The sequence below is a fragment of the Sciurus vulgaris genome, assembly GCF_902686455.1.
Source record: "Sciurus vulgaris genome assembly, chromosome: 6".
NCBI lineage: Eukaryota > Metazoa > Chordata > Mammalia > Rodentia > Sciuridae > Sciurus > Sciurus vulgaris.
Genome location: NC_136466.1, coordinates 141,322,146 through 141,350,096, shown reverse-complemented (window position 1 = coordinate 141,350,096; position 27,951 = coordinate 141,322,146). Strand labels below are relative to the sequence as shown.

Below are 27,951 nucleotides of genomic sequence, written 5' to 3'. Positions count from 1 at the left end.
ACGACGAGACAGGCCAGGAACTACAATTCCCAGCAGGCTGCGGGGCCGCGGAGGCCGCGGAGGAAAGCGGGCAGAAGAGCCCTGCGCGCGCGGCAGGGATGGAACGTTGCTAGAGTTCGCGGGTCTGGCTGCTGGGGGCTGGAACTGCATGCTGTGAGCCGTCGCGCGCCAAAGCGGGAATCCGGGAGGCGGGCAGTTGTGCAATTAATGCAGGTATTTAAAACTCCCGAACCTGTGGACGCCATGCACAGGTAAGTCGATTGCAGAAAGGGGCAGAGCATGAATGGACCGTTTTAATTCTTTCAGGCCGCGCATGTTGCTACTCTTGCTAAGATTGTTACTAATGCTGTATTGTGAATTGTTACTTAGAGCACCTTTTTTGGGAATATGGATGAATGTTTTAGAGAGAGGATCAGCATACAGTTTTATTTGGCGTTCCTAAATGGGTTTTCCTCCTACCAGTTTCATTTACTCTGCCCTCCCTCTTTCCTTGTTCCCTCCACGGGAAGAAATTCCTGAGGCCTTGTGCGTGATCGTAAATCAAAAATCCTTTTGGTCCCCCCACCCCGTTTTCTCTTTCTTTCTTGGGAACTCGCTGAAGGCACGTAAAAAAATGTAATTTTGTTAGCTGCTATTAAAGTTTTCTACAATCCATAATTTGCTACTTCTTGCATTCCTACCTTGGACTTATTTAGGGTTGTGCTTTCAAAAGGCATGGGGTATTGTGCCCTTCTGCAGGAAGCACCTCCAGGAGATTCCGGACCAGAGTAGCAACGTTACCACCAGCTTCACGTGGGGATGGGATTCCAGCAAGACTTCTGAACTGCTGTCAGGCATGGGGGTCTCCGCCTTAGAGAAGGAGGAGGTGGACAGTGAAAACATCCCCCAGGAACTGCTTTCTAACCTGGGCCACCCTCAGAGCCCCCCACGGAAACGGCTGAAAAGCAAAGGGAGTGACAAAGACTTTGTGATCATCCGCAGGCCTAAACTCAATCGAGAGAACTTCCCTGGTAAGATATGAGGGTAAAACTGTCAGTTAAGTAAGGGGTAGATTGGATTGTTTAGTTGGTAAAACTTCGCAGGGGCGGGGAGGGAGGGGTTCTTTTAAATTTTTCTTTTAAAATTACCTAGTTAAAAGTATTTTCCAATAAACTGAGACCAGTGCTCATTGAAATCTACTGGAATCTTTGTAATTCTCTCTCTTCTAATGCACAATCTACTGGAAACTTTTAACCCATGAAGACATTGCTGCCTTTTTTCCTTAGAAGGGAATCTGCCTGCCCAAAGTCCAGCTCAGTACCACTGATAAATGGGATTCCTTTGTTTGTAATTGCTGCTTTTTACCTCAGTGAGCTTTCTGCCTTATTCACATTAACTATTTGTCAATGGATTGCTAAAAAGAATGTTAATCAGAATGTTAAAGTGGCGAAGAGGAGACTTGTCTCTCCAGGTCCACACCCAAATGGGCTTCTCCTGGGATGTTCCGTCTCCATTACTGTGGCATTATACTTTCAGTCACCCAACACAGAAAACTTAAGCCTGATTTTCACCATTCCCAGTGTCTAATGAATCATTGCATCTTTCCCTCTTGTCTATAAATATTTCTGAGGTTCTCATCATTGTTTTATTTTATTTGGGGGGGCGGGGGTGCCAGGGATTGAACTCAGGGGCACTTGACCACTGAGCCACATCCCCAGCCCTTTTTTTGTACTTTATTTAGAGACAGGGTCTCCCTGAGTTGCTTAGTGCCTCACTTTTGCTGAGGCTGGCTTTGAACTCAAGATCCTCCTGCATGTACCACCACCCCCAGCCTATTTTTTATTTTGAAACAGGATCTCACTAAGTTGCTGAGGCTGGGCTTTGAACTTGTGATCTTCCTGCCTCTGTCTCCCCAGCTGCTTACACAGCTTACAGACTTGCACCCCTGTGCCCAGCTTATTCTCTTTTTAATAGCTCCCCATTTCCTGCTTTTTTAAGCTAGTGAATGAATGCCTCAGGGTAGACAGAACCCTGAACCCTGGAGTACTAAAAGCCATGGGGTAAAAATAGATCATTGACCTGGGAGTTATCAGTTTTGCTTGCTAATAAGTCATTTAAAACATTAATTCAACAAATATTTGCTAAGCACCTATTTTGTGCTTAGCATTATTCTAAGTGCTGAGGGTACAGCAGTGAGCAAACATTCCTACCTTCATGGAACATTCATTGTAGTGAGGGAACACAATAAACATAATAAATATAATATTATATGTAGTGTATTAGAAGGTGATAAGTGGGATGTCTAAAAACAGATGTAGAGCAAGCCAAGAGGAAGCGGAAGTCCCGGGGTGGAAGGTAGATTACAGTTTTAAACAGGATAGCGAGGGAAAGCCTCAGTTAGACAGTGGCCTTTAAGCAAAGGCATAAAGAAGGTGAGGGACTATGCCACGCAAATGTCTTGGAGGAAAGAGCCCCAGGCAAAAGGAACAACCCTTGCAAGATCCTGGAGAAATGGATGACATGTTTGCCCAAGGAACAAGAATGAAGCCATATACCAAGAGCAGGAAAGGGAAGCACAGAGGGAGATGAGAGGCTAGAGGTGGTGTTGAGCAGAGCTGTGATGCAACCCTATTGAACCTTTTGAAAAAAACACTGATGTGCGCAGACTAAACTGCAGGGGATGGAGGATAAAAGCTTGGAGACTTACAAGATATGTCAGGGATGATCAGCAGTGGTCAGATTCTGGATATATTCTGACATTAGAGACATAGAATTAAGAGGCTGTTGAAATTGTAGAAGAGGTGACTAGGGTCTAAACTGAAATTGGGTTAGTAATGATGGAGAAGACAGATTAAAGAAATAAAATGAAATGTCTCAGAGCCAAGGTACATAAGTATATCCCTAAATTCTCCTATGTAGCTTTCTTTGCAGAAGAGTTGATGGGTTGATTCCTTGCTTGCTTTAAAAACAGTTGATTCCTCAGCCCTTTCTTTAGAAAAGAGAGCCTTGTCCAAGTTATAGCATGGAATTCCACACCAAGAATTTGAGTAATTGGGAGAGGTGGTGGAGGGTTGTGGTGAGATCAGGCAAACCTGATTTTGAATCCTTATTCTGCTGTTTACCTACCTTGGAAAGTTATTGGAACTCTCTGAGCCATGGTTTCTTGACCTGTGAAATAGAATAATAATTCCCACTTCATAGGTTGCTGTGAAGATTGGGTTATGCATAAAGCTTTTAGTATGCTGCTGGCACATAATATTCTATAAGTAAACCCAGTTAATATTAGTCACTGAAATTTCTGACACCCATTTGAGAGACTATTTTTGGTTTTTGTCCATAATACTGATTGTCTAACCCTAGTAGTGTAGACTTTTTTATCTTTAAAATTTAATGTCAAATGCTATTTTTAGTGTCTGGAATGTAGCACAAGCAATTTGGTGCTTAACTAACCAAACATGGTAAAAGATACTTTCTGCTAATGAACATATTTTGATCAACTTGTCTGGTACTGATAACTTTTGACATACAGTGTGAATGCCATATGTCCTTCCACATTCACATATACAAATATAAATAAAAAGATACTTTTAAAAAAAATTTGTTGTAGATGTACATAATACCTTTACTTTTTTATTTTTATGGGGTGGTGAGGATTGAACCCCAGTATCACATGTGCTAGGCAAGCGCTCTACCACTGAGCTATAACCCCAGCCCCTAAAAAGACATTTTTTAACCGAGGCACTGGAACCAGAAAGAAGTATAAAGGATGGTTGCTGTCTTCAAGGAAATTCAAATCAAAGGAGGAGAAAGGACAATAAATAAAAGCAACTTACACATAGCAGTATGTGACTGTGGCTAAGACCAGCAGCAGATGAGTAGCTCAAACAGTGAGTGTTCTAGAGGATCAGAGGGAGGGAGCCCCTTACCCAAAAGTAACTTGATTCCCATTGGGTGGATGTGGACAGTCCTCTTTCCGCTCAGTAAAAATGGAAGTTCCAAGGAAAGAGAACTGAAAATTGTCCTATCAGGGAGTCTAGATTTTAAAATTGATTAAAAAAATGTATGTCTGGAGTGAAAAAGAAAAACAGTGACCTTTATGTTTGTTATCACCTGAGAGAAACAGGGGAAGCAGTACATAGATTTATACACATGTTGATTGGTCAGTTACAGTGGGTGGGTGCGTTTGCAGGGAGTGGGCCCAGTGATACAGAGTAAGGGACAGCTGGTTTAGAGGATTCCTCATGGGCTCCGGAAGCTTAGGCCTCCATGTAGCTGGATTGTCATTCCAGGGAGTTTTGTCTGCAGTTGTCAGGACAGGTGGCTAATAGCTCTGCCAGGATTAGGGTAGGACAGGCCACACCTGCTGTACATAGAGATCTGGTGACTGATCCATAGTTTAAGTTTTTGTTGGTTCTTTGCTAAGTATTGTCTCTTTACAGGCCCCATTCCAGCCTCACATCTGGCAACTAAATCCTCTTCCTCTGTTTATTTTGGAAGATTAAAGTTATGTGGCCAACTTGTGCCAGAACAGGTCTGAATGACCCTTGGGGCCAGTGTATGAAAGGAGTTATGGAGAAATAGCCCAGCAGTGAGGACGGTAATTAGTGAAAAGATGACAGACACATTTTATTTATGGTTATTAAGTGGCTGTTCCTGCCTTTTAAACAGATGATGACCATGAAAACATGGTTGAACTAATTTGTTGCTCAGCTCTTCCGTGGCTGTTAGACTGCTCAAAATTCCAGACCCTCCAAAGGTTCTTAGATTGGAGACTCTAAAGTTCAGAGTATATCAGAATCCCCAAGGGAACTGTTTCAAAGTGCAAAATTCCTGAGATTCTGAACCAAGAAGTCCTTGAGCCTGAGAATTTGTGTTTTAATACCCCAGGGCAAATGGTCATCCCCAACTTTTTGTTTTTAACCAAGAAGTATATTGCAATGCTGAGTGTTTACTTAAAATGAGAATTTCACAAAACTATATTTCTCCTTACCAGGATATTTTCTATTGTGTTCTATACCATTCTTTAAAAAAAGAAAATACTAGTTAAACTGACTAAGTTGATTTCTTGACCTATCAATGAGTCTCAGTCAACAATTCCCAAATCTCAATCACATATGAGACTTTTGTGGAACCCTCAAATCATCTTACTTTGTTTTCTACTTTCCATTCATTCAGCAAATATTTATTCAGCATCCTTGTAGGAATTGGGAATAAAGATGTGAACATAAACAAAAGATCCAGCTCTCAGAGCTTCTGTTCTGTACTGAAGTCCCCAAATCCCAGTTTCTATTGTTTCTTTGTAACTCCTTGTATCCCCCAGGGTTGAGCAAGTCTTTCATAGAAATAAAGAATTGTGGACCAAGGAGTGCATTGGGGGCCCCTGTTTAGTTTTTAGTTTTGCTGTTGGGTCCACCTAGACCCAACACAATCTATATAAAGCTAGCACAGTCTCGTTTTCTCATTATTGTGTGTGGGATGAGGAAGGAGAGCTTAATCAAGGTGGCCAAATCTATGTGTAGTTCCCCAGAATGAAAGTGTGGGTGTCACTACTTAAAACAAGGCAGCAAAAGCAATCATGAGGTGACCCCACCCCTTTAAAAAACACAGTAGATGTGAGCACCAGGACCTCCATGCCTGCTTCTGCAAGTATAATTTGATTATTGATGCCTTCAAGAGAGAAGCAATTTTAAAAGTTGAAATTTGGGATATGGTTAAGATTACTTTTGATTTTCTATTTGAATCTGAGCATAGGAGATTTTCTGAGAAATAAATAGTTCAAGTAAGAGGTGTTACCCATACTGCAAAGATCGAATGCATAGAAAAGTCTCCTGTAAGCTCCTCCTTCCTGAGGAGACGTGGAGGGTGAAGGGTTACAGAGGTATGGGAAGCTAGGTCTGCTCCTGAGGAGAAAGTAGAAAATGGTGGGTGAGGGAGCTCTGCAAGCTCTCTGAATCGGTGTGTAGCCATAGAGGGTTAAACAGAAGTGCGTGGAGAAAAGACCTCTCGATTTTCCCTTCCTCTCTCATCAAACAGATCAAGCAGCAATATAGTCAAGAATCCAGGAAACAGATGGCTGATGTTTTGAGAATTAAATATGGGAAGTAAAATTAGATTAAGCGTATCACAGCCTGGATGCCAGCCACTAGAACAGCTATTGAAGACAAACTTCTGTCTGTCTACTCGGACTGCAGCCAGTTCCAGGCTGTTGCACCCCCACACGGGGGCCCTAGAATTAGGCTTTGTGGTCTGCTGAGTGGAGCCCTGGGCTCTTGACTTTTAGCTGAGACTGTGTATGTTCTGAGCCATTGCTCCTTCCATTTGGTGGTGAACCCTTTGGAACCTCTCAGCATCTTTATTTTGCTCCCATTCCCTCCACTGATCACTTGATATCCCTGACTGATTTCTTTTTCCATAGCAAATCATATTTAATTCTCACCTTTGCTAAACGTGTAGAATAATCAAGTACCGTTCACAACAGGAGAACGTAAACTCTTAAGAGCATGAGATGGCTAGAAAGGGTGCACGTTTCAAAGTCAGACCTGAGTTTGAATTCCCAATCGACCGTGTACTGGTTGGGTGACCTGACTGTGTTCCTTTTGTCATAGCTTTATCTCTTGCGGCCCTCCCCCTCTCTTTCAAAGACATGGAGTACTGACAGAGGACAGCCATGCTCTGCGGTATTGTCGTCAACCTCATCCCCTCAGTAAGCCAAGGGTGGCATGCTATCCCTTTGCAGGCACTATACCCCCACCTGTAGTGCCTTGCTAGCTGGCAAATTGTCAGTCTTACACTTCTTGTAACTGCACCTTCACAGTGGGACGTGATAGTTTGGAAACCCAAGTTTATCTCTTGCCTCTGCCCCCTAAGAGTTGATGTTACCTTAGAGAGGTTATTTAACCCCACTAAGATAAATTTCCCCCGTGGTAAAATGTGGATGACAATACACAGATTGCTGCAAAGATTAGCATCACTGTTCCTCAGTAAGTGCCTGAGACTTTTTAGGGCTTCCAGTAAGTGGCGGTGTAAATTGTTAGGTTATGTATTTATTTATTAGTTCATTTCCTAATGAGGCTGCTGGGCAGGAGCTATGGTTTCTAACTAGCTCCCAGCACTGTCTCGTCTTTGAAAGTAGAGTCACAGGCCAACCTTATCATTTTGCAAATGAGGAAACTGGTCCTAACAGGCTAATTTAGTCTTGCTTATATTTAAATTAAAGCCAGCATTCTTCTCTGGGATGTCGTCATTCCTTTGTGAAATACCAGTTTGGCAGTTTCTAATATTCAGTGTTGGGTTGTAGGCACTGGAAATAAGTTCATCGGTTAATGAGTGTTAACAAGTCGCATTAAGAAAATTAGTACATTCACCACTTGGGTGAAAGGGGAATAAAAGGTATATTTGCGTTTCACAAATGTTTATCAAATGCCATTTATGAGTCAGGCATTGTATTAGGTGCTGAATGTGGAAGCCTGGGCATAGGGCTTTGTTGGTGACCTGGGAATGCTTCTCTGAGCAAGTGCTGTTTGAGCTGAAGTCTGGAGGAGGAGGAGGAAGGAGGAGGAGGAAGAGCCAGGCAGTTGAAGACAGAAGTTGCAGCACAAAGCCCTCCTGTCTCCAGACTGTTCTGCTTGAATGGCTTCATTGCCAGGTGTGCCGCTGGCTCTACCTTCATCGCTGGCCCATTTTCCTCCTCGCACTTTAATTACTTGCTTCCTATTGCTCTCCTGTTTTTTTCTGATTTCTAACATCTTTCCAATAAAATAAAAAGCACCTAACTTGTTTATTTGTTTTATGTGTCTCAGCTGTCTTGTATTTCTCAACAAGCTTTCCTAACTTCCTTTCCCCCGACTTCAGTGCACACTGCTGTTGCCCTGTCTGTAGCCCCATGAAGTTTGCCATTCCTGTAATGCTAGAGGCTTTCTTCTGCACATAAATGTGACTCTGTGCTTAAGGGCTTTCTCTGGACAGGAATGCTAGGGAGTTAACAGCATAGTGACCAACAGCACTTGGTGAACTCATACACCAGCACCCGTGCCCTCAGGCAGGACAGCTATGGGGCAATTCCAGATGGTCTCACAGAGTCCCCAGAAGATCTGAATCCCATCTGCCCATAACAATAACCTACTTATTGACATACCTTGAATGAGCTTCCCTCTCTTCTCCATTTTTTCCTTTGCTTCCTTGCTTTGCTTCCTCAACAAACAACCGGAAGTCATGTTCTCAGGATCTGTTTCTGGGAATCTCAAACTTAGGAGACAGATATGGGATTTTGGTGAATCACACTGTCAACTCTGTTCAGATCTTGGATTTTTGCCCATCAGTAAAAATTCAAAGCATGTATTGAAAAGAAGAGGTTGTCATAAAAGTAAAATATGCAGATTTAATGAGGGGAGGAGAGGAATGGAGGTGAGGACATATGACTGTCTCGCTGCTGCATTATTTTATCATTGCTCACATGTCATTTAATCTTCACAGTTTTGCAAGATAAATCTGTTTATTCTCGTTCCTGTAGATGGAACATGGAGGCCCAGATACATTAAGTAACTTGCCTAAATTCACAGTAGTCAGGGCAACATAGCTGGGATTCCAATCAAAGTTGGACTTCTTCCTCAGCCCAGTAGTTCTCAAACTCGTCAGGGAGGCTACTCACCTGGATGATCTTTGTAGATCATAGGAAGACTACAACATGTTAGATTCAAAGTAACTCTAATTTTTTTGCCAGATCAAATACTAAACTATGACCTACATATGCTGAAGGAAGCAGAGTTCAGAGGATTAAGAACTAATGGAAGAAAAACTTTCAGAGAAATGTCTTTGAGCTTGTTTTGGATTTGGGGAGTGGGCAGGAACTCTGTCCTCTGCCCACTGGACTCTGGGCAACATTGTGGTAGAAAGGTCACACTGAGGACCCTGAGTGTAACCTCCAGCTGCCTCCCCAGGGTGAGGGTGCAGGTCAGCATGGGTGATCTGCCTGTATCCCACTACCCTTAGCTTTCGTGGCCTAGACAGTCCTTTCATTTTGTTGCCTACTGAGGGGCGGGCATTGGCTGAGCCTGTACCTACATCCTGCCACCATCTCCAGAAAGGCTTCCTGGCCCCTGCTCCACTCACATATACTGTGGGACACCCTGGGCCCTGTTGTAGCCTGTCACAGTACTTCATTGAAATTTCTTACTGTCCCTCTCAAACTCTGGATGAATGAAGATTAGGACGATGCTGTATGTATCTTTGTATCCCTAGACCTCAGCATGAAGTACGTGTTCAGTAAATACATGAATGGATGAACAGATCAGACTTTGTGTTTGTTTCTGGAAATACAAAGAATGTTAAAGAGCGAGGGAGGGGAGTTGTTTGTAAAACCTTGCGGACTGGGAGGATCTAGAGAGATGAGGAAGTAAATACATAAATCATGGTAGATATGACCTGTCCTTGGGATGTCTTGGGAGGCCTTCAAAGCACAGCAGCTGGACCTTTCATAGCAATTTGATTTTGAATGACTAGCTGCTCGGGGAGCAAGGAGGCTTGTCTTAGTGACCCAGAACATCATGGTACCTTGATGGGCTAGGGTCTCATTCTGTACCACCATTAATGTCCCTGCCCATGACTGGCCAACTCACACTGAAGGGAAAAGGGACAGGGCAGTCTTGGTTCCCTCTTTTACTGCTGAGAAAGTGAGGTGCTTGGATTGGACAGAAAAGCAAAGGTGAGGCTGAGGAATTAAGTTAGCATCAACCTGCGCTTTTTTAAGCTAACCATGGTGAAGCCTTCGTATGCTTAGCAAGGCCCAGTTCACTTGGCAGGGAAGAATGGTGATGAGAAAACTTTTTATTTTTTTTTTTTCCGTCTCACAGGTGTTTCATGGGACTCCCTCCCGGATGAGCTGCTCTTGGGGATCTTCTCTTGTCTCTGTCTCCCCGAGCTGCTGAAAGTCTCTGGTGTTTGTAAGAGGTGGTACTGCCTTGCGTAAGTATTTTGCACCCCTTTGGCACAAATGAGGGAGGAAGGGAAGGTTATGGATTCACTTTAGTCTGGTGAAACTAAAAGCCAAAAAAATCTCGAAACCCCAAGTAAACTGTCTTCTGACTTTTATTGGTAGCATCTTTGCTATTAGTGGAAGAGAGGAATCTCCTGGAAGTGTAAACTATCCCCATTTCTGACAACTTCTTTGCCCAGTACTCAGTTTGGCACCTCTCTACCAGGTGTGATGTCTGGGCCAGGAAGTGGGCTAAGAGCAGAGAGAGTTCTGGAAGACCATGAAGATGGTGTGCCTCACTCCAGGGGCCAGGCATGAGCATTGATCCCTAGCCTCTGCCACTTACACTGTGCACCACTGAGCAAGGTGCTTGACGCTTCTGAGCCTCAGCCTCGGGGTCCTGTGTAAAAGCTGGAGTAATGGTTCCTCCTGTGGTGTAGTGTGATACGAGGATAATCTGTACTGCTGGGGCAGGGCCTGTTGAGCACCATCCTCAGTGTCTTTTGGCAACACTTTTCAGGTGGAGACGGTGGCCTGGGAAGGCAGTAACAGACCTGAAGCAAAAAAAAAAAAAAGATGGGTTTTTTTGCTGTCGTTGTTGTTTTTGCTGCTCTGGGAGTGGAACCCAGTCATCATGCATGTTTTTTACCAGTTCCACCCTTCCCTTTCTCTGCTTCTGTGTTTGAAGACCATCTCTCTGGCTTCTTTCTCCACATAGCCAGAACTCCCTTTGTGAGACAGCAGGAGGCCTTCCACGGTGTGCTGAAAGCAAGACAGCATAGGCATTGGCAGGAGTGGGCTGTATACCTAGAAGGCAAAAGGATTTGCACACCTGTCGTGCTCCCACAAACAGTGCTGAGCTTTACTTATCGCCACCCAGGAACCCCACTTTGGTTTTCCTTTCGCACCACAGTGCGTTTGTCAACTTCATGCAGAATCTCAACCTTTTTTTAAAAAAAAAATAGTGTTGTACATATTTAAGGTATGCAGCATGATGCTTTGGTATACATATAGTGAAGTAGTCACTATGCTTGAGCAAATACATAAACCCATCATTTCTGTTCCTTTTTTCTTTTTTGTGGCAAAAACAAAATACACTGTCTTAGCAAAAATCCCAGATACACTACAACATTACTAACAGTCCTCATGTAGTATATTAGATTTTTTTAAAGATTTTTTAGTTGTAAGTGGACACAATACCTTTATTTTATTTATTTATTTTATGTGGTGCTGAAGTCGAACCCAGTGACTCACACATGTGAGGCAAGCGCTCTACCGCTGAGCCACAATCCCAGCCCCAGTGTATTAGATCTTGAGACTTACTCAGCCTACACATCTGTTGCTTTGTATCCTTCGAACTCTGTCTCCCACTCCTAAAGTCCATTGCTCTGCATCTCAATTGTCAGAAAAGCAAATAAATGACATTTATTCAGCACTTACTGTGTGCTTGGGGCTGTGTTATCAATTTAATCCTCCATATAGTCTTAAGTGGCAATATTCATGTTTTTTCAGTTTTAGGAATAGTAGGTTGAGAGGGAAGTGGGGAAGCAGGAATCTAAGGTCTGGCTGACCCCCCAGCTTTAACCATAACTAGTTACATTTGGCTTAGGATTCAGAGAGCTCTTGAATTCATCTATGCTTAAGATGGATGTTACTCGGGAACAAGGTTGAATGTTCCAAAATTTTCCCCAGGTTGTTACAAAATGCTTAGTAAGCTGTTTTTGCCTCCGTGCAAGGAGAAACGTCAGGCATGAGATCTGAGATAACCAGAGGGTGATCTAGTGTCATTTTCTTGGAAGGAGATTTTAGTCTAGGCAAGAGAAAGATGCAAAGCATTCCAGTCTCTTATGGATATCTTATCTATAGTCTGCCTTTTTTTAATAATAGGGGTCAAATCACACACTGATAAGTTCTGTATAACAAAAGTATTTCAAAACCGTGGCTAATAGACCACTTATTTCAAGTACTATTTAAAAAAGAAAATTCTGGTACACCTAAGAATTTAGAATATCCCCTTATGTGCTTGTATTTCACGTTTTATTTCATTTGATTGAACTCATCTGTGGATACACTTTTGAAACCTCTGTTTTTTTTAGAAACACTGTAATATTTTCCCTGTTCCTTCCACATTAGTACACACACATACATACATACACATATGTATGCATGTGATTGATTGCAGTGTAAGAGATACAAAGCAGAGCTGAACTGTGACTGCTGTTTCTTAGGCGATCTGTATGATAGCTGTATCTCATAATAAAATAGTGGTAAAATGGAAAAATAGAGTAGAATAACTTTCTTCCTTAAGTTATATTTTAATGTTACTTTCGGAAAGTGTGGTGTTCATGGTTTTTTATTATTGTTAGCAGTTATGGGGATTAAACCCAGGGGCACTCTACCACTGAACTAAGCTATGTCTTCAGCCCTCTTTATTTTTCATTTTAAGAGAGAGTCTCCCTAAATTACCAAGGCCGACCTTGAATTTGTAATCCTCCTGTCTCAGCCTCCTGAGTACTGGGATTGCAGGCATGCCTCACCATGCCAGGTCTGTTCGTGCTTAACAAAAATGGCAAGTGGTATCATTTAAGAAACTGCTTATCTGGTAATAATCAACTAAGTGATTTGAATAATCATTTTTAAAGTTGTCATATTGAATTGAAAACTAGAATTTTATTCTTTCATTCCAGGTCATTAGAAATGCTAATTTTAGTATTGAACCACCTAAGTTGGAAATATATAGAAAGTGAAAGGTAGAAATTTATTCATATTATGATCAAGAAATATTTAGCAGTGTGTTTAATATATCATAGCTAATCACATAGTCGACTTTAAAACAAAACTTCCTTCAAAGGGATTTAGCAGCTGTTCCTTCCTGATCAGTAATATCTCTGAGGACCTCCAGCATTACCTGTGACTACTTACTAAGTCAAGCACCTCCTGTTTTCTAGGTTTGACGAATCTCTCTGGCAAACCTTGGACCTCACAGGTAAAAATCTGCACCCAGATGTAATTGTTCGTCTGCTGTCTCGAGGTGTGGTGGCCTTCCGCTGCCCCCGATCATTTGTGGACCAACCATTGGTTGAACACTTCAGGTAAAAAAGTAAACTCCCCCCAAAGGGCTCTTTCTAAATTGAGGTGAAAACAGAGCAGAACACAGCCTTACAGCCTGTGACAGATCCTCTTTGCAGTGTGGGACATTGTTACATATTACGCCCCGTGGCCTTTGGGTTGAAACACGGCTCCGGTTTCAGTGATGTCACTTCCTTTTTCATTCAGTGTTATATTGGACTCTCCCTGGGGTCAAAGATGTTCACATAGAGGCCGGGGATGTACCTCAGTGGGAGAGCACTCGCCTAGCATTTATGAGGCCCAGGGGTTGCTCCACAGTACCCGCCACCACACATACAGCAGGCGTTCACTTAGCTGCTTGTGTTGGGTCCTCAGCAGACACAGGTTGTGAAGGCCATGGGGCAGCTCCCTCGCCAGCAGGTGCAGTGCTGTGCCATTCTTCCCCCACTGCCCATTTCTGATAAAAAAGTAGGAGTGTTGTTTTCAGATTGGTAGCATGTACTTTCAGTCCTATTGTGGGCAGATTTGGGCAGAATTAGACTCTGGAAAAAAAAAAATGCCGTCTTTGTTTTTTGGCTTCTTATTGTGTGTGTGGTTTTTTTGTTTGTTTGTTTGGTAGATTATTTTGAAAAAGACATTTTTGTGGCATTGCTCCTGATGTGCTATTAAGGGTTGGTGCTATCTCACTCTTGAGTAGAATAACTAGATACTGAAGAGGAAAAGGAGCTAAGGGTCATACGTGTCTCCCCATTCTAGTATTTTTCCTTTCTTTCCATCATTGAATCCATCTCCTGGCTTCCTTTTTCCTCTCTCATGGCTGTTCTTAGTCTCCTTGAAATGTGCGATTTTTTGTTGTTGTTATTCACTCCAGGATTCATTCCTGGCTGCTTTTCTTCTTAATCTACATACTGTTCTCAGACATGTTGACACTCTGGACTCTCACATCCTTATCTATAACTCAACCCTCTTTTAAACTCCCTATTTCTAGTTAACTTAAAACTTCCAAACCTGAATTTCTTCCAAGTACCTCGGTGTTAGCATATCTAAAATTAAACTTGGCCTCCCTTTGAAACTTGTCCCTCTTCTGTCTTCCCTGTTTCAGTGCATAACCCCTGCCACCCACCCACTCACCCTCGCTAGAAACTGGGATCATCTTGGGCTTGATCTCCTTGTCGTGCACACCCAGCTCATTCTTGTTAATGCCCATTAATGTTCTAACTGGGACTGTATTGGCAGCAGTGTCTGTACTTGGCATAGATCCCTTTGAATTTAAAAAAAAAAAAATGAGAATGGGCAATAACAAGTAGCAATTTGTTTTATGACCAGAACTATATTCAGTACATGAAATGTGTATTTAGGGTCTTACTTGTGATCGACTGCTCATTTGGGGAGAAGAAGGGGCTGGATTTGACCCTAATGTCCTTGTGAAAGCCACCTCTCCGAGTCTCTTTTTTGTCTTCTTTATCCAGCCCTTTTCGTGTCCAGCACTTGGATCTGTCGAACTCGGTTATTAACGTCTCCACCCTCCATGGCATTCTGTCTCAGTGCTCCAAGTTGCAGAATCTGAGCCTGGAAGGCCTGCAGCTTTCTGATCCCATTGTTAAGTGAGTGGCAACCAAAGACTGTGATAAAGGCATTTGTTATGTTTGTTAAATTTGTTCCCTGTATATGACTAGGGTACCCTTTCATCCATGTCCAGAAGGAAACACAAAATATCTCATGCAGTGCTCCAGCTGCTGTAGAACTTTCCAGAACTTAGTACATGATGCATGCCTCATTCATGGGTGAGACAGATAATGACAGTGCAACATGTTTGTTATATTCATTGGTGAATATGAGGCAGCCAGAGAAGCCAAATTAAATTTCGGGAGGGCAGCCTTCTCAGAGGAAATGACTCATGAGCTGGATATTGAAAACATTCACATAGATCTCCAAGTGGTAGTACCAAGGAAGCAGCTGAGGTAAAGCTGCTGGTGCTGTGTACTAAGTTCTTTAAATGTATGCTTATTGCACTCTGAGAGGACCCCATGAAATATGTTCTTATTGTTTCCTTCTTATAAATGTGGAAATTGAGCACTGAGAGACTGAATAACCTGTCCCAGGTCATGCTGTTAGTGGGTGACTGAATCAAGATTTGAACCTGTCATTACAACATGAGTTCAGAATAATGACTCTTCATCACTAGAATGCCCTAAACAAGGTATTTAGGAATATAGTACAGGAGAGGACAAATGTAAGAGATGTAATAGTGAAAGAACCTTGTGGTTTTACAGGTGGAAATTTGCTTACAAACTAATTTCATTTACGGGTCAAATGGATGTATTTCATCCTGTTACTTTGTTTTTTAATTTAGTACGTACATAATATTATAGTCCTTTATTATATTACATCACTTAATATCACCACAAAGAAGATACTGTTAGTGTTATTTCACAGATGAATAAACTGAGGCAAAGAACTCTGCTTAGTGTCCCAGAGATAATGAAATGTGAATTTTAAACTCACTTCTGATTCAAAGGCCTGTGCACTTAATTACACTAACTTCCTTTCCTCCAAGTTCCTATTGGTTGAACAAGAATGCCTCATCAGTATTCCTTTGGAAATTTTCTCTCTTTCTAGTAATCTTGCGCAGAACTCAAATTTAGTACGACTCAACCTTTGTGGCTGTTCTGGATTTTCTGAATCCGCCCTGAAGACTTTGCTAAGCAGCTGTTCCAGGTAGGAGAGATTTGAACCTTGATTATAGACCTCTTGCATCAAATATAGTTATCCTTCCCATCTGAATAGAGTGGGATGAACTTTCTGAGCTATTCTTATCTCTCCATGTTTTTGACTTGGATAACTCTGTATCCTTTGCTTTGCAAAACTTTCCAGGCTAAATTCTGGAATCAAATTAATTCTATTGTATGGGAGAGATACTTGTATAGTGATTTCTTTTTTCTATTTGTTACTATGAAAGTAAGGAAAATGTGGTGTATTTATCATAGTGTAGATGTAAGAAATCTGTCCACACTTGACTATACAGTCAAGTTTTTCCCCTATAATATCTATAGACCTAACTTGCAGGTTTTGCTCAAAAATGGCACCTTTTAAGTATAAACCATAATAGATGAGGGTGATTCCATTAACATCTTTTATAACGTCAGTGATTAAAGGTACAGAGTTACAGATACTTCTAAGTGAGGGGAGACATGGTTTACAGAATACACAATACTATGTATATATGATTGTGTGTGCGTATTATTTATTTTTTAGCTATTCCTTGATCTCTGTATATAGCATTTGTACCTGTGTCTTATTAGTGATCTGCTGAAAGTTGATTGCCTTTGGATAAGAATGTCATCAATAAGATAAGACGTAGATGTGTAGTACTACTTTACTCAGTGGTTTTGGGAAGTGGAGGGTGAGGTTTAATAGATAATTGTCTTTGAAAACCTCTTTGACTCAGTTAACAAAGGCACAATTAGATGAAGTGACATTTTGCAAACCTCAGTACCATCTGTCAGTTTCGTAAAATATTTTGAGTGATTGCGTAGTCTGTGGTTGTTCACCCGCCACCTGGATGGCTAGTGTTTCCACTTACAGTCCTGGAATGAGGGTTGAGTCTTCAGGAGAGGAGAGCACTCCCCTTTATTTCCAGAAGGGGGCAGCACTCACTAGGATCTTTGCTCAGATCCCCTGGCAACTTCAGAGGTGACGCTGCGGGGAAGTGTCAGAGGGGAGAAGGCAGTTTCAGATGAGCAAAGGTAGAGGCTTAGAACGGTGCAAGTTTTATGCATAAAACTGTAAGAAATCTCTGGTTTTGTGTTTTCTTTATTTACAGTTTGAGGCTGTAAAAATACATTTCTATTTGGTAGGTTCATGTTTTCCTTTTTACCTTTCTTTTGTGCAGACTGGATGAGCTGAACCTCTCCTGGTGCTATGAGTTCACTGAAAAGCACGTGCAGGTGGCCGTCGCACATGTGTCAGAGACCATCACCCAGCTGAATCTTAGTGGCTACCGGAAGAATCTCCAGAAATCAGGTTCGAGCGTTTGGGCCTTGGCAGCTGAGGCTTTAACAGTACAAACAGATTTGATATATTAAACATCCGCTAAGTTCTCTTCTGCATATCTCAAAGTTAGTCCAGTGCCTATGATATTTCCTTTTCCAGGTGAGGAACTGCTGGTCAGAAGGGTGAGATAAAGGTAGATAGCTATTGAATTATAGTACGAGGTTGCGAATGGAAAGGATATTTTTTTCAACAGCTTCACATTGCAATCTCAGTCTGGGCTGCATAAAACCCAGTTACTCCAGTGGCACACATCCACCATGTCTTGAGGTTGGTACTAGCTCGTTTGAGTGTGGAAATGTAGTATATGGAATACTAGTTTGTAGTATACCTTTTTTCTCCCCAAGGAGCCCATTTTCAATGATGATACTACATCAGCAGCAGCTGTGTGATATGCCATCAAATAAATATGGAATAATTTATATTAAACAATAATAATTTATGCAGCTGATCTTTTAATGGACATTTAGAATCTTTTGAGTTTCTCCCTTCCATAAATAACTTTGCAATGGACAGAGACAAATCTTTGGGCACATTTCCAAAAATGGATTCTTAAAAGTGAAATTGTTAACTCTTAAGTCTAGGCACTATTCTCAAACTTTGGCTAGTTCTTGCCAGGTTGCCTTCCAAGGAGTTTAAATCCCACCAGTGAGCATTCTCCCCATTGAATCCCACCACACTTGGTTCTTCCCTGTTCATCCTCAGGAGAAGGGTTGGCAGTGTCCTAGTTATAACCCTTTCCTGCACCAGAATTTCCCACTACCTTATTGAGGGTTTTTCTGACATGAACTTGGGGTAGGCTTGAAAAACTGCCATGAGGCAAACTGCTATTAATTTTGCCTGAGTATAGATTAAAACTCTTCTTTTTGTTCTTCCAGAAAAAATTGAAAAGATAGCTTTTTATCAAGTTTTGGCAAGAATTATAGATAATAAAATCCAGCTTCCTAGACATATGTAGCTCAAGGACAAAGAAAGTATAAATTAAAGTGAAAGTTTGTTTGTTTGTTTGTTTGTTTTTACAGACTGCATTTTGATTCACTGTACACAAACGGGGTACATCATTTCGTTTCTGTGGTCGTACATGATGTAGATTCATAACATTCATGTAATCATACATGTACATAGGGTAATGATGTCTGTCTCATTCCACCATTTTTCATACCCCTTCTCACTCGTATTTCCTTCTGCATAATCAAGTTCCTCCATTCTTCTCTCATTCCCTACCCCCACCCCCATTATATTTCATCATCCACTTGGGAATAAAAATTTTTAATTAATGTCATTAGTGTAGGACACACTATTTTGTTATATATAAGGTAATATGGATTTGATTTTGCCTCCCAAATTGGTACCTGGCTGCCTGGTTCCAAATACCCATTCTGCCATTTACTGGAGATCCATGAGCAATTTGCTTAATTTTTCTGTTCCTGTTTCCTCATCAACAAAATGGATATAATAATAGGACCTACCTCTTTTTTTTAACAGACTGCATTTTGGAATTATCTAGTTTTTAAGATCCCTTCTAGCTCTATAGATCTACCATTTGTGGTTAAATGAAGGGAACAGTTAAAAGGGAATCTTGGCAGTGACTATTGTTTACTAACACTTCCCACCAAGGGAAGACAGGGCTTAAATGGGGGGCTGGAGAGGGAGACTAAGTTTATCCCCTCTCTGTTTGGTTCTTCCTCTGATGGTATCAAAGATTATATAATTTTATTGATGGCTAGTTGGCTGCCTAGACAGTTGGTCACCCCAAATCGTATTATGCTTTTTCTTCATTTTATGGTCAACAAATGTTGATGGAGCACCACAAGGGATGAAGCTCTTTCAGAGTTACCTAAGCATGTGTCCTTGAACAAAATGAAGACGGCTTACATTCTATGCAGGAGCCAGACAATGAACAAAACTCAAACGTTATGAAAGATAAAGCAGAGGAGCAGGTAGAATGTGGAGGGAGAGGACTACTTTTAGATGCACTGGTCAAACAGAGGCCCTTTCTGAGGAGGTGACACTTGAGCAGAGCCTTGGTTGAATGAAGGAGATATCCATGTGGATTTGTGAGATGACACTGGAACAAAGGACCAGCAGATGTAAGACTTCATATGGCGACCCATGTGTGAGAAGGAGCAAGGGAGAGAACAGGCAGCCAAGGGTTCTCTAAGCCAAAGAAAAAGTTTTGGATTTTTTTCTAAGTGAGATGGGAAACCAGTGGAATATTCTGCAAACAATGTTATGAACTGACTTGCTTGCTTTTTTTTTTTGGTGGTACTAGGGAAGCTTTATCACTGAGCTGTGTCCCAGCCCTATTCTGAGATGAGGTCCGGACTCAAGCTTGAGATCTTCCTGTTTCAGCCTCCTGAATCACTATGATTACAGGCATGCACCACCAAGCCTAGCCGACTTGCCTTTTAAAAAAAAAAACAGCTTACTCTAGTGCCAGGCTGTAGGGGGGAAAGTCTGAAGCAGGGAGAACCGCAGGAGAATAGGGTGATATCATTCATGGTGATAAGAAATAATCAGATTTGGGGTACATTTCAAAAACCAACATAAGATTTGGAGACAGATTGGATGTGGGAAGTGAGAAAAATAGTCAAATGTGGTTCCTAGAGTTTGGGCCTAAGCAACTGGATCCATGCAGTTATCACTTACTGAGATGGGGGAACTTTGGGGAAGCAACAGATTTAGGGGACATACTGAATATCTGGTTTTAGAAGTAAGTTGGATGCCATCACATATCTAAGTATAGGGTAAGTTGAGAAGCAATTGGAAATGAAAGTCTAGAATTCAGGGAAGGGGATGTGGCCAAAACTATAGCTATGAGAAGAAAAAAAATCCTCAACGGAAAAGAAGTGTTCCTGTTGTTCTGAATAAATCACATTGATTCCTATTGTTGAGCTCATGTGACTTCTTTCTAAATTCTGAAAAGGATCTGTACAATCCCAACACCCTCACTAGCTGCATTTATTGCAATATTTCTTAGGCTTTTTTCTTTCCTCTTTCTTTGAGTTTGTGTACAGACGTGAGTTTGTGTGTGTGTGTGCATGTGACTAAATAGAGATTATGATGTATTGTAAAGGTTTTGTTTTCAGTACGTCTCCTAATGTTTATATCACTGAAAAGCTTTTTAATACCAGTGATTAGAATTATATTTCATGAAATAGATGAAAGTTAATAAAATAAACTATCTGAAGTTGAGATACTTGAAACTATTGCCATAGTGAGTGCATTTGTACACATCTGCATTTTTCTAAGTGAAACAACTAGACCAAAAGGCAAATGATGTGTAATGTGAGTTTTAAAATACCAGTTCAATATTAAAAAAGAAAGAAATCATTTTCAGCCTCCGGGAAGGCTGCACATAAAATTAAATATCCATTTCTGGTGGATTGTTTCATCAATTATTTCATCAGTTCTGGGTATTAGAACAGAATTTTTTTCACTTGATGATCAAAAAATGATATTTATTTAGTATTTGTTACTCTATTTTTTTGATAACAGTGCATGTTTTGTGTTTTTCCATATGTGTGTGTGTATATATATATATATACACACACACACACACACACACACACCATATATATTCCTCTCATATATACAATAAGACTACTCTGTTTAACTTATGTTGAAAATATTTATTACCAGTTTTCTGATACTTCTCTAATTTTTTTTTATTCTAACATGGTAGATTCCGCCCCACCCCCCACCGCCGCCAGCATGGAGATCAAATCCAGGGCCTTACCCATGCCAGGCAAGCACTCTGCCACATCCCTAGCCCTAATAGAATTTTTAAAAATGCATGTAGTCGATTATAGGTGTTTCCAAATGTCTATGTTTAGAAACACTTTGTCTATCCCAAGATTCAATAAATAATTGCCCAAATTATATGTGGAATTTGTTGTGATATATTGTCTGAGTTGGAGAAATATTTTGCCAGTTGTGGTAGCAGCATTGTTTTTTAATGAGACATGGTTTCCCTCACTGGTTTGAAGTACCACCCTTATATTTGTCTCTATGTACTCATGTTTTGCTCTTGCAGATGGGATTTGTTTTCTTTCTTGTGTTTTTCCTGCCAGTTGCTGATACGTAATTAAGCTATGGGTTGTTGTTAAGCAGTCATTTTACACAGCCCTCTTAACAGTTCCAGTAGTCTTTCAGATGAGCTCTTAGGTTTTCTGAGTAGAAAATTTTATATGCCAAGATGATCATTTTGGTTCTTTCTTTCTGATAATGCATTGTTAAATTCCATTGTCTTGAATTTGCAGCACAATCATTAAATGATAGTTGTGATAGCAAATATCCTTGTCTTGTTCCTCATTTGGCAGTGACCATCGTATTTGTTCATTTTTCCTAGATGTCTCTACCTTAGTTAGAAGATGCCCCAACCTTGTCCACCTGGACTTAAGGTATACTTTTATTCGTTTATTTTAGATCATAAGTTGAAAAATCTTGATTGCTCACTGAATCGGGGAAAGGCTGCTAATGTTTAATGGAAGGAACTGAGCAGTAGTGTTCTCCATCCCGGGTGGTTTTGAATATCTTCTGTTCTGTTACAGTGACAGTGTCATGCTAAAGCATGACTGCTTTCCAGAATTTCTCCAGCTCAGCTACCTCCAACACCTGTCACTCAGTCGGTGCTATGATATAATTCCTGAAACTCTACTGTGAGTATGTTTTTTTATATTTTTTATTTATATGTATCCCATTTGTTTACAATAAAAATAAATTTAAAAATTTTTTTACTTACTTATTTTTTAATGCTCATAATAGAGAGGGACCAACAGATTCCACTTGGTGTTAAAATTCATCATTATTAATAGCAAACATTTAAACTTAAATATTAACATTAGGATATACAAACTGGCTAGGAAAGACCAGCAAAATAGAAATGCCAAGGCAGAGTTCTTGCTTAAAATATCTGATAAAGTTGAGTTGACTAAGATTATTCACTAAACATTTGTTATTATGCTGTCAGTATTTAAAAATACTAGAATGCTGTGCTGCTACCTTTGAAGGACATGCAAAAGAAGCATAAGCAAGCCTTTACCTCCAGAGCACTTGGAGTATTATTGGGAAGGCAGAACCCATGGAGTGAATAGGTGTCCCTCCCTACCCCACTCCCTGCCCAAAAAAAAAAATTCAGATCAACTCTAGTTAATTCCAAAAGGCTTCATCTGGACGTACAGAAAAAGTTCTATAATCTAGTGATGCACCTCTGGATGGCTAAGGAACATGAAGAATCAAAGCAAGTAGATGGTGCATATTCGTGAGAGTCTGATGCTATCTGAACAGAGGGGCTATGAGTGAAGTGACATCCAGATGTGATGATGAATTACTGCCTGAGCTGGGTCCAGATTCAAGGGCTCCTAGAAAGATACAAAATAGTCTCTAGTGGTTCATCCAAGGTTTAATTTTACTTTCTTAGCAATTTCTACAGAGTCAAGAGAGTTGAATCCATCTTGCTTTTAGGACGTGCTATACCCAAGTGTCTTGGGAATTTTATCATCATCTCTTAATTTTTAAAAAGGTTTCCTTTATTTTATCCCAAAGTGCTGTAATAATCTTCCTAATGACTAATGTAAATGTATAGCAATTTCATGGCAAACCACAAGAGGTCAGTATTTTGCACTTCGTCAGTTGCTCTTTTTATTACAGCCAATTTATGCCCCATATGAGGCTGCTGTACTCATTTAGCTCAGTATCCAAATGACAGTAACTTAGCTTCAGCTCCCTACCTAAGGAGAGTGGTGAATTTAAACAAAAAAATGTTATTTAGTTCTCAGATTAATGATTTGGATCTCATACATTAGTTTTTAGTTAATGACTAAATTAGATACTTCAGCCATACAAGGTTAACTAATAGAATTAGGAAATCTGGTACTTGTGTGATGAATCATTTTAATGAATGTCAAGGCTCAGGGATTGAGCTGGTATCTCATGTGGAAAAGCACTACCTAAAATGGATGCCGGTATTTACCTGCATGGCTCTCAAATGTTGGGGTCTAAACACATAAACATGGAACTTTAATTAAAATTCCTGCCTCTCTATTTTCTAGCATCCAGAACTCCTAGGAGCCTCTAGAGTCTACCCAAAAAGGTTTCTCTGTCATCCTTTCTCTCCTGCCCATGCCATCTGGGCTCCCAATTCTTTGCCAGGAGAGAATTCTTTTCTGATTTCTTTTCTCAAGAGAATTTATCTATATGTCTTGTTTTGGTTCTTTCTCTGCAGAAATAAAGAAGCTAAGCAGGTAATAACCAAGACACTTTTTCTCAACTAGAGCCGAGGGAAGGACTGTGAGTCCTCATATTTTAATGTTTGTGTCCAGTGGGTAATTGTACTATCTGTATTAGTAATCCCTGCAGGCAGTGTGAACTGATTGGTGGTTGAGGACTGAAGTTACAGACCTGGGTGTGAACCTTCTTTGCATTATTATTATTTGTCTAAATCTTACCTTGAAATAAGAGAAAGGGCATCAGGAGTTTAGGTAAAAGTTGGAGCACCAGAATAGAGTGAGAACAATTAAGGCCAAGAATATGTTTCTTTAGGCATAATGTAAACATCATGATAGTTTTACATGATAAATCCCTTAAGATGATTTGTTTGTTACCCTATCATAAGTCTCTCAAAATAAAATGTTTTGCCTGGTAATTTCATTCTGCAGCTGACATATTTGAAATTCATAATTAAAACTTCCAGGTGCCTCAACAATAATTTCCAGAGAGCAGCCGTCTGTGCTAAAGAATTCAAGGTTATTGACTTCTTATCTAAGAAGTTGGAAAATAAAATTTGAGTGTTTGTACTGTAATAACAATTGAGAAATACTGAGAAACTTCAGGTTTTTCCTCCTCACATTCTCTCATATCTATTTCCTTATTCCTTAACTGGTCTTACTTCCCATATGTAAACTCTTTTATAAATACTCCCTCTATCTCACTCAAGTAAGAAATGCAAGATGAAGAGAGTAAACTGATCTCAGATTAGGAGAAACTGAATAATTCCTGTTAGAAGAATCCGTAGTTGAGGCATTTTAGGTTGTATAACGGAAAATAGAATTATGTAAATGAGCAAACTATGAGTTCATAAAGATTTTTCTTTACTAAAATTGAACAGAGATCTTGAAGACAATACCAGCCTCATTTTACACTTCTTAAATTAGAAGCAATGGCTTTTAAACTCATTTCTGTTCACTATCCCTGTTTATTTTATATTTTCTTCCACGTAATGTCAAAAATGTTGCAGATTTGCTTTTTTGTTGTAGGTAACGCATATAACAAGAGGCAGTGTTTTTGTTTCTTCTTTAAAAATTCGAACTTTCTGATCCTTGACCCCTTAGCTCATCCCATGTGGCTCCCCTCTCACATGTGACTGAGTACTGTGTGATTTCCTTTCTCACCAAATCTCTTTCCAATGCTGTTATGAGAACATTTCCTCCTCTGCCATCTGCTGTCCCTCCTCCTTTTCTTACTCCCACCTACAGTTTCTTTAAAATATTATCTGCTGTAGAATGATTCATAATTTGGCTGCTTTGGTTATCCCAGAACTAGAATTCTCAAGTTATGCAAAGTTCTCAGATGCTCAGATTTCATGTAAGATCAAAGTTAGATGGTATTGCGATCATCTTCAGTAGTAAGTATAAACATCATGATCATGACTGCTTCTACAGTCCAGAAACTAGCTTACTTTAAGAACAACAACTATCTGATTTTCTTTTTGATCTCAGATTTTCTTTTGATGTTATGACCTTCAGACCTAATTGTGCCCTTATGAACAACCATATTTCTTTTGAATAGTGCTTTCCTTTTCTACATTACCCTTCATCTTGTATTAAGCTAACATCTATTAAACATCTGTGGTACTTAAGAACCTTTGTGAAATGTAGAATAAATACAGTTTGAGGAAAAGTGGGAAGGCTGAAAGAGCAAGAACAGAAGGTCTTGCTGCCCATTGAACAGGCTAGTTTCTGTACATTTGCAGGAAGAACCCAAGGTTTGGGGTACAGGTGAGTGCCATAATCTGAGCTAAGTTTTACAAAGACTCCTTGGACAGTGATGTAGAATATAATATAAGGAAGAGATTGTAGACCATGTGACCGTTCTTAAAAGGCACATTTGAGTAATTATCGACAACAAAAACATAAAGGATGCTTCTAATTCAAGGTCATTGCCGTGCTGTTCATTGATCCATATGGGCTTCTGTTGAAATTCCAAAATAAATGTTCTACTTCCTGAGACTTTGTACTGTGTGTCCCAACCTGGAGCAAATACAGATCAGAGATGAATTTCCAGGCACATAGCTCTGTGTTAAGAATTATTACCAAAACCAGTAAGTATCTACTCTGTGGAAACAGGCTCCATTTTTAGTGAACCAGAATCTCCCTGTTGACACAGTTGCATTTCACCTAATGTAAAATACCCAAGAAGAGTACTGACCCACCTATCTGTGATAGGTAAAATGGTAATACAGCAGTAAGAGGCTCCTGCCTCCTTTTTTTTTTCCCCCTCTTTTCTATCTGTGCTCAACTCCATGATCTTAGGGAAGTTACTGGTAAGTTTCATCACATTTAATGGACCAGTTCACTGTGAACTATTACTAAAAAGTTATCACCCCTGCTGAAATCTTTTGAGAGATGCAGCCTCTTTCAAATAAAGGTCATGTCCACATCCTTAAGGTCCACCATGACCTGTGGTGGTTCCAACTGATACCACAGCAAAACATTTACATTTACTGTCACTAGCTTGCTGCCTCATAGCACAGTAACCCCTTTGAGATCATTGAGTAGATCAAGACTAGAGAAAGGAGTTCTAAGGTTGTTAGGAGTTTCATTTAACAAAAGGCACAGGTGTGATTTCCAGGTTGTTCCACCTTCCACCTTTACATTTCCTCAAATCATTTATTGCAAATTGTGTTTCCTGGTTGCGTTTTGTGAAATGCGATACAAAATGCAAAAACTGGGTCACGTAATGAGTCAACAGTTTCCACAGATATTGCTCTTCTAAAAGTATCTTTCTTCCTTTTCAGTGAACTCGGAGAAATTCCCACACTGAAAACACTACAAGTTTTTGGAATTGTGCCAGATGGTACCCTTCAACTGTTACGGGAAGCCCTTCCTCATCTGCAGATTAATTGCTCCTATTTCACCACCATTGCCAGGCCAACTGTTGGGAACAAAAAGAACCAGGAGATATGGGGCATCAGGTGCCGACTGACACTGCAAAAGCCCAGCTGTCTATGAAGTTATCTCCTCTGATTGGTGTCTCTTCTTCCTTTGGAATGGGGAAACTAGGCAGAAAGCCCAATATCTGGAGCACTGGGCTTGTTTTATTATTCGTTTTCCCTTAACCTTTATCCTGCAAGTATATTAGGGAACCATTTTCAAGGGAAAACAATGAAGTGTTGCCTTTTTTTAAAATAACTATAAAAGCTTCTGTCAATGCTATGCCCTTAAGAGCCTAAGTTGTAGGCCTTTGGAAATTTTAGGAGAGTGAGCCTATGATTTCAGGTTACTTTTTTACAGAGCAAAATTTGTGCCACCTTCTCCAAGTGCCCTTTGGATTAAGTCTTATTTAGAATCAAGCTAAAAAATGACGTATGGCCAATGATTTTCATAACCTTTGTGATAACTTTTGTCTATTTAATTTTTCAGTACTGTTTTATTAATAAGACATGGTTTGGAAGAACCATAAGCTATGTGTAGGGTGAGCTAAGAGAGAGTCATAAAATAATAGCATCTGAGCTAACTGGGAATTAAAAAAAGAAAAAGCATTTCATTTTTATCTTTAGATTTGAAATTAGTTTAATGGAAATATAGCCCCACCGATTAAACCCTCAAACAAATTAAACATATGACCAGAGATATGGAATTGTATCGGATTTGAAGGCTCAAGAAGTAATTTTCTATGCCAGGTTAATTTGAAGTATCCTTTAATATCACTAAGGTACTGTGTTCCCAAAATATAATTATGGTTTCTAACTTTATAATCAAATTACATTAATATGAGTTGTTTAGCTTTTAAATGAGTTGCTTTGTTTTAGGAAGGTGGTATTATCCTAATCAGTCTGTATTCTTGAAAAATTGGAGAAGTTCTGAACTGATACTGCCTGCAGTTTTCTTTTAGTGCTAAGGTTATTTGTATATTACTCTGGAATCAAGTATTTTAAATTGCCTTTTTAAAAAACGGTCTTGAACAATAATTGTCTGAAACTACCCACTTTATAGGGTTACTGATCCTAAGAATTGCTTGTTCCTTTTAATCAGAAGTACACACTAGAAGCAAGTGATGTTCTGTGCAGTTTCAGGACAGTCTGCACTGGCACACTGTGTAAGAGTTAGTACTCAGGTGTTGAACCTTTTGATAATATGAGTGGGTTTGTTGTTTTTTTTTTTTAATCCTGGTTCATGGAGACAAAAAGATCAAGTTCTGCTTTTTAAAAAATCATAAAACACTAGTTTTAAGTTGGTGACTTTCCCATATGTGCAAAATGCAACAAAAAAGCCAAAACCCATCATTTTTTCTATTAACTGGTTTTATTTTAATCAAAGATTTTAAATGTTAGAAACAGTAGTATAAAGTGCCCTTATCTACTCAGACGTAAGGAAGAATATTTTAAAGTAGTGTTACACAAGGAGATGATTATGTGTCTATTTCTTATTAGTTAAAAAGTGCTAAATACTACTTGAAATTATTGTTTACAGATTAGTGACAAGGGCTGGTGGTAGGATCCGGTTGGACTGACTTCCGGATGCCCTCAAACATACAGTGCCTGTACTTCCAGACTCAAGTCCAGCCATAAGCTATTTTGCCAACGTGTCGGAGTAATCTGTATTTTTGTATGTGATTTCTACTTTTATAAACTTGTTTTAAAATAAAACACATTTTTATAAAAA

General features: G+C 40.0%; 1 protein-coding gene across 1 annotated transcript; it reads left to right on the top strand.

The window, feature by feature from the left end:
• Positions 1-55: 55 nt before the first annotated feature.
• Positions 56-27,951, top strand: SKP2 (S-phase kinase associated protein 2). The gene is made up of 10 exons (XM_079145768.1): positions 56-251; positions 739-1,010; positions 9,828-9,939; positions 12,898-13,041; positions 14,488-14,622; positions 15,638-15,736; positions 16,911-17,041; positions 21,420-21,471; positions 21,622-21,729; positions 26,085-27,951. Exons 1-10 carry the CDS (start codon positions 208-210, stop codon positions 26,296-26,298), a joined length of 1,311 nt encoding a protein of 436 aa, XP_079001894.1. The 5' UTR covers positions 56-207; the 3' UTR covers positions 26,299-27,951.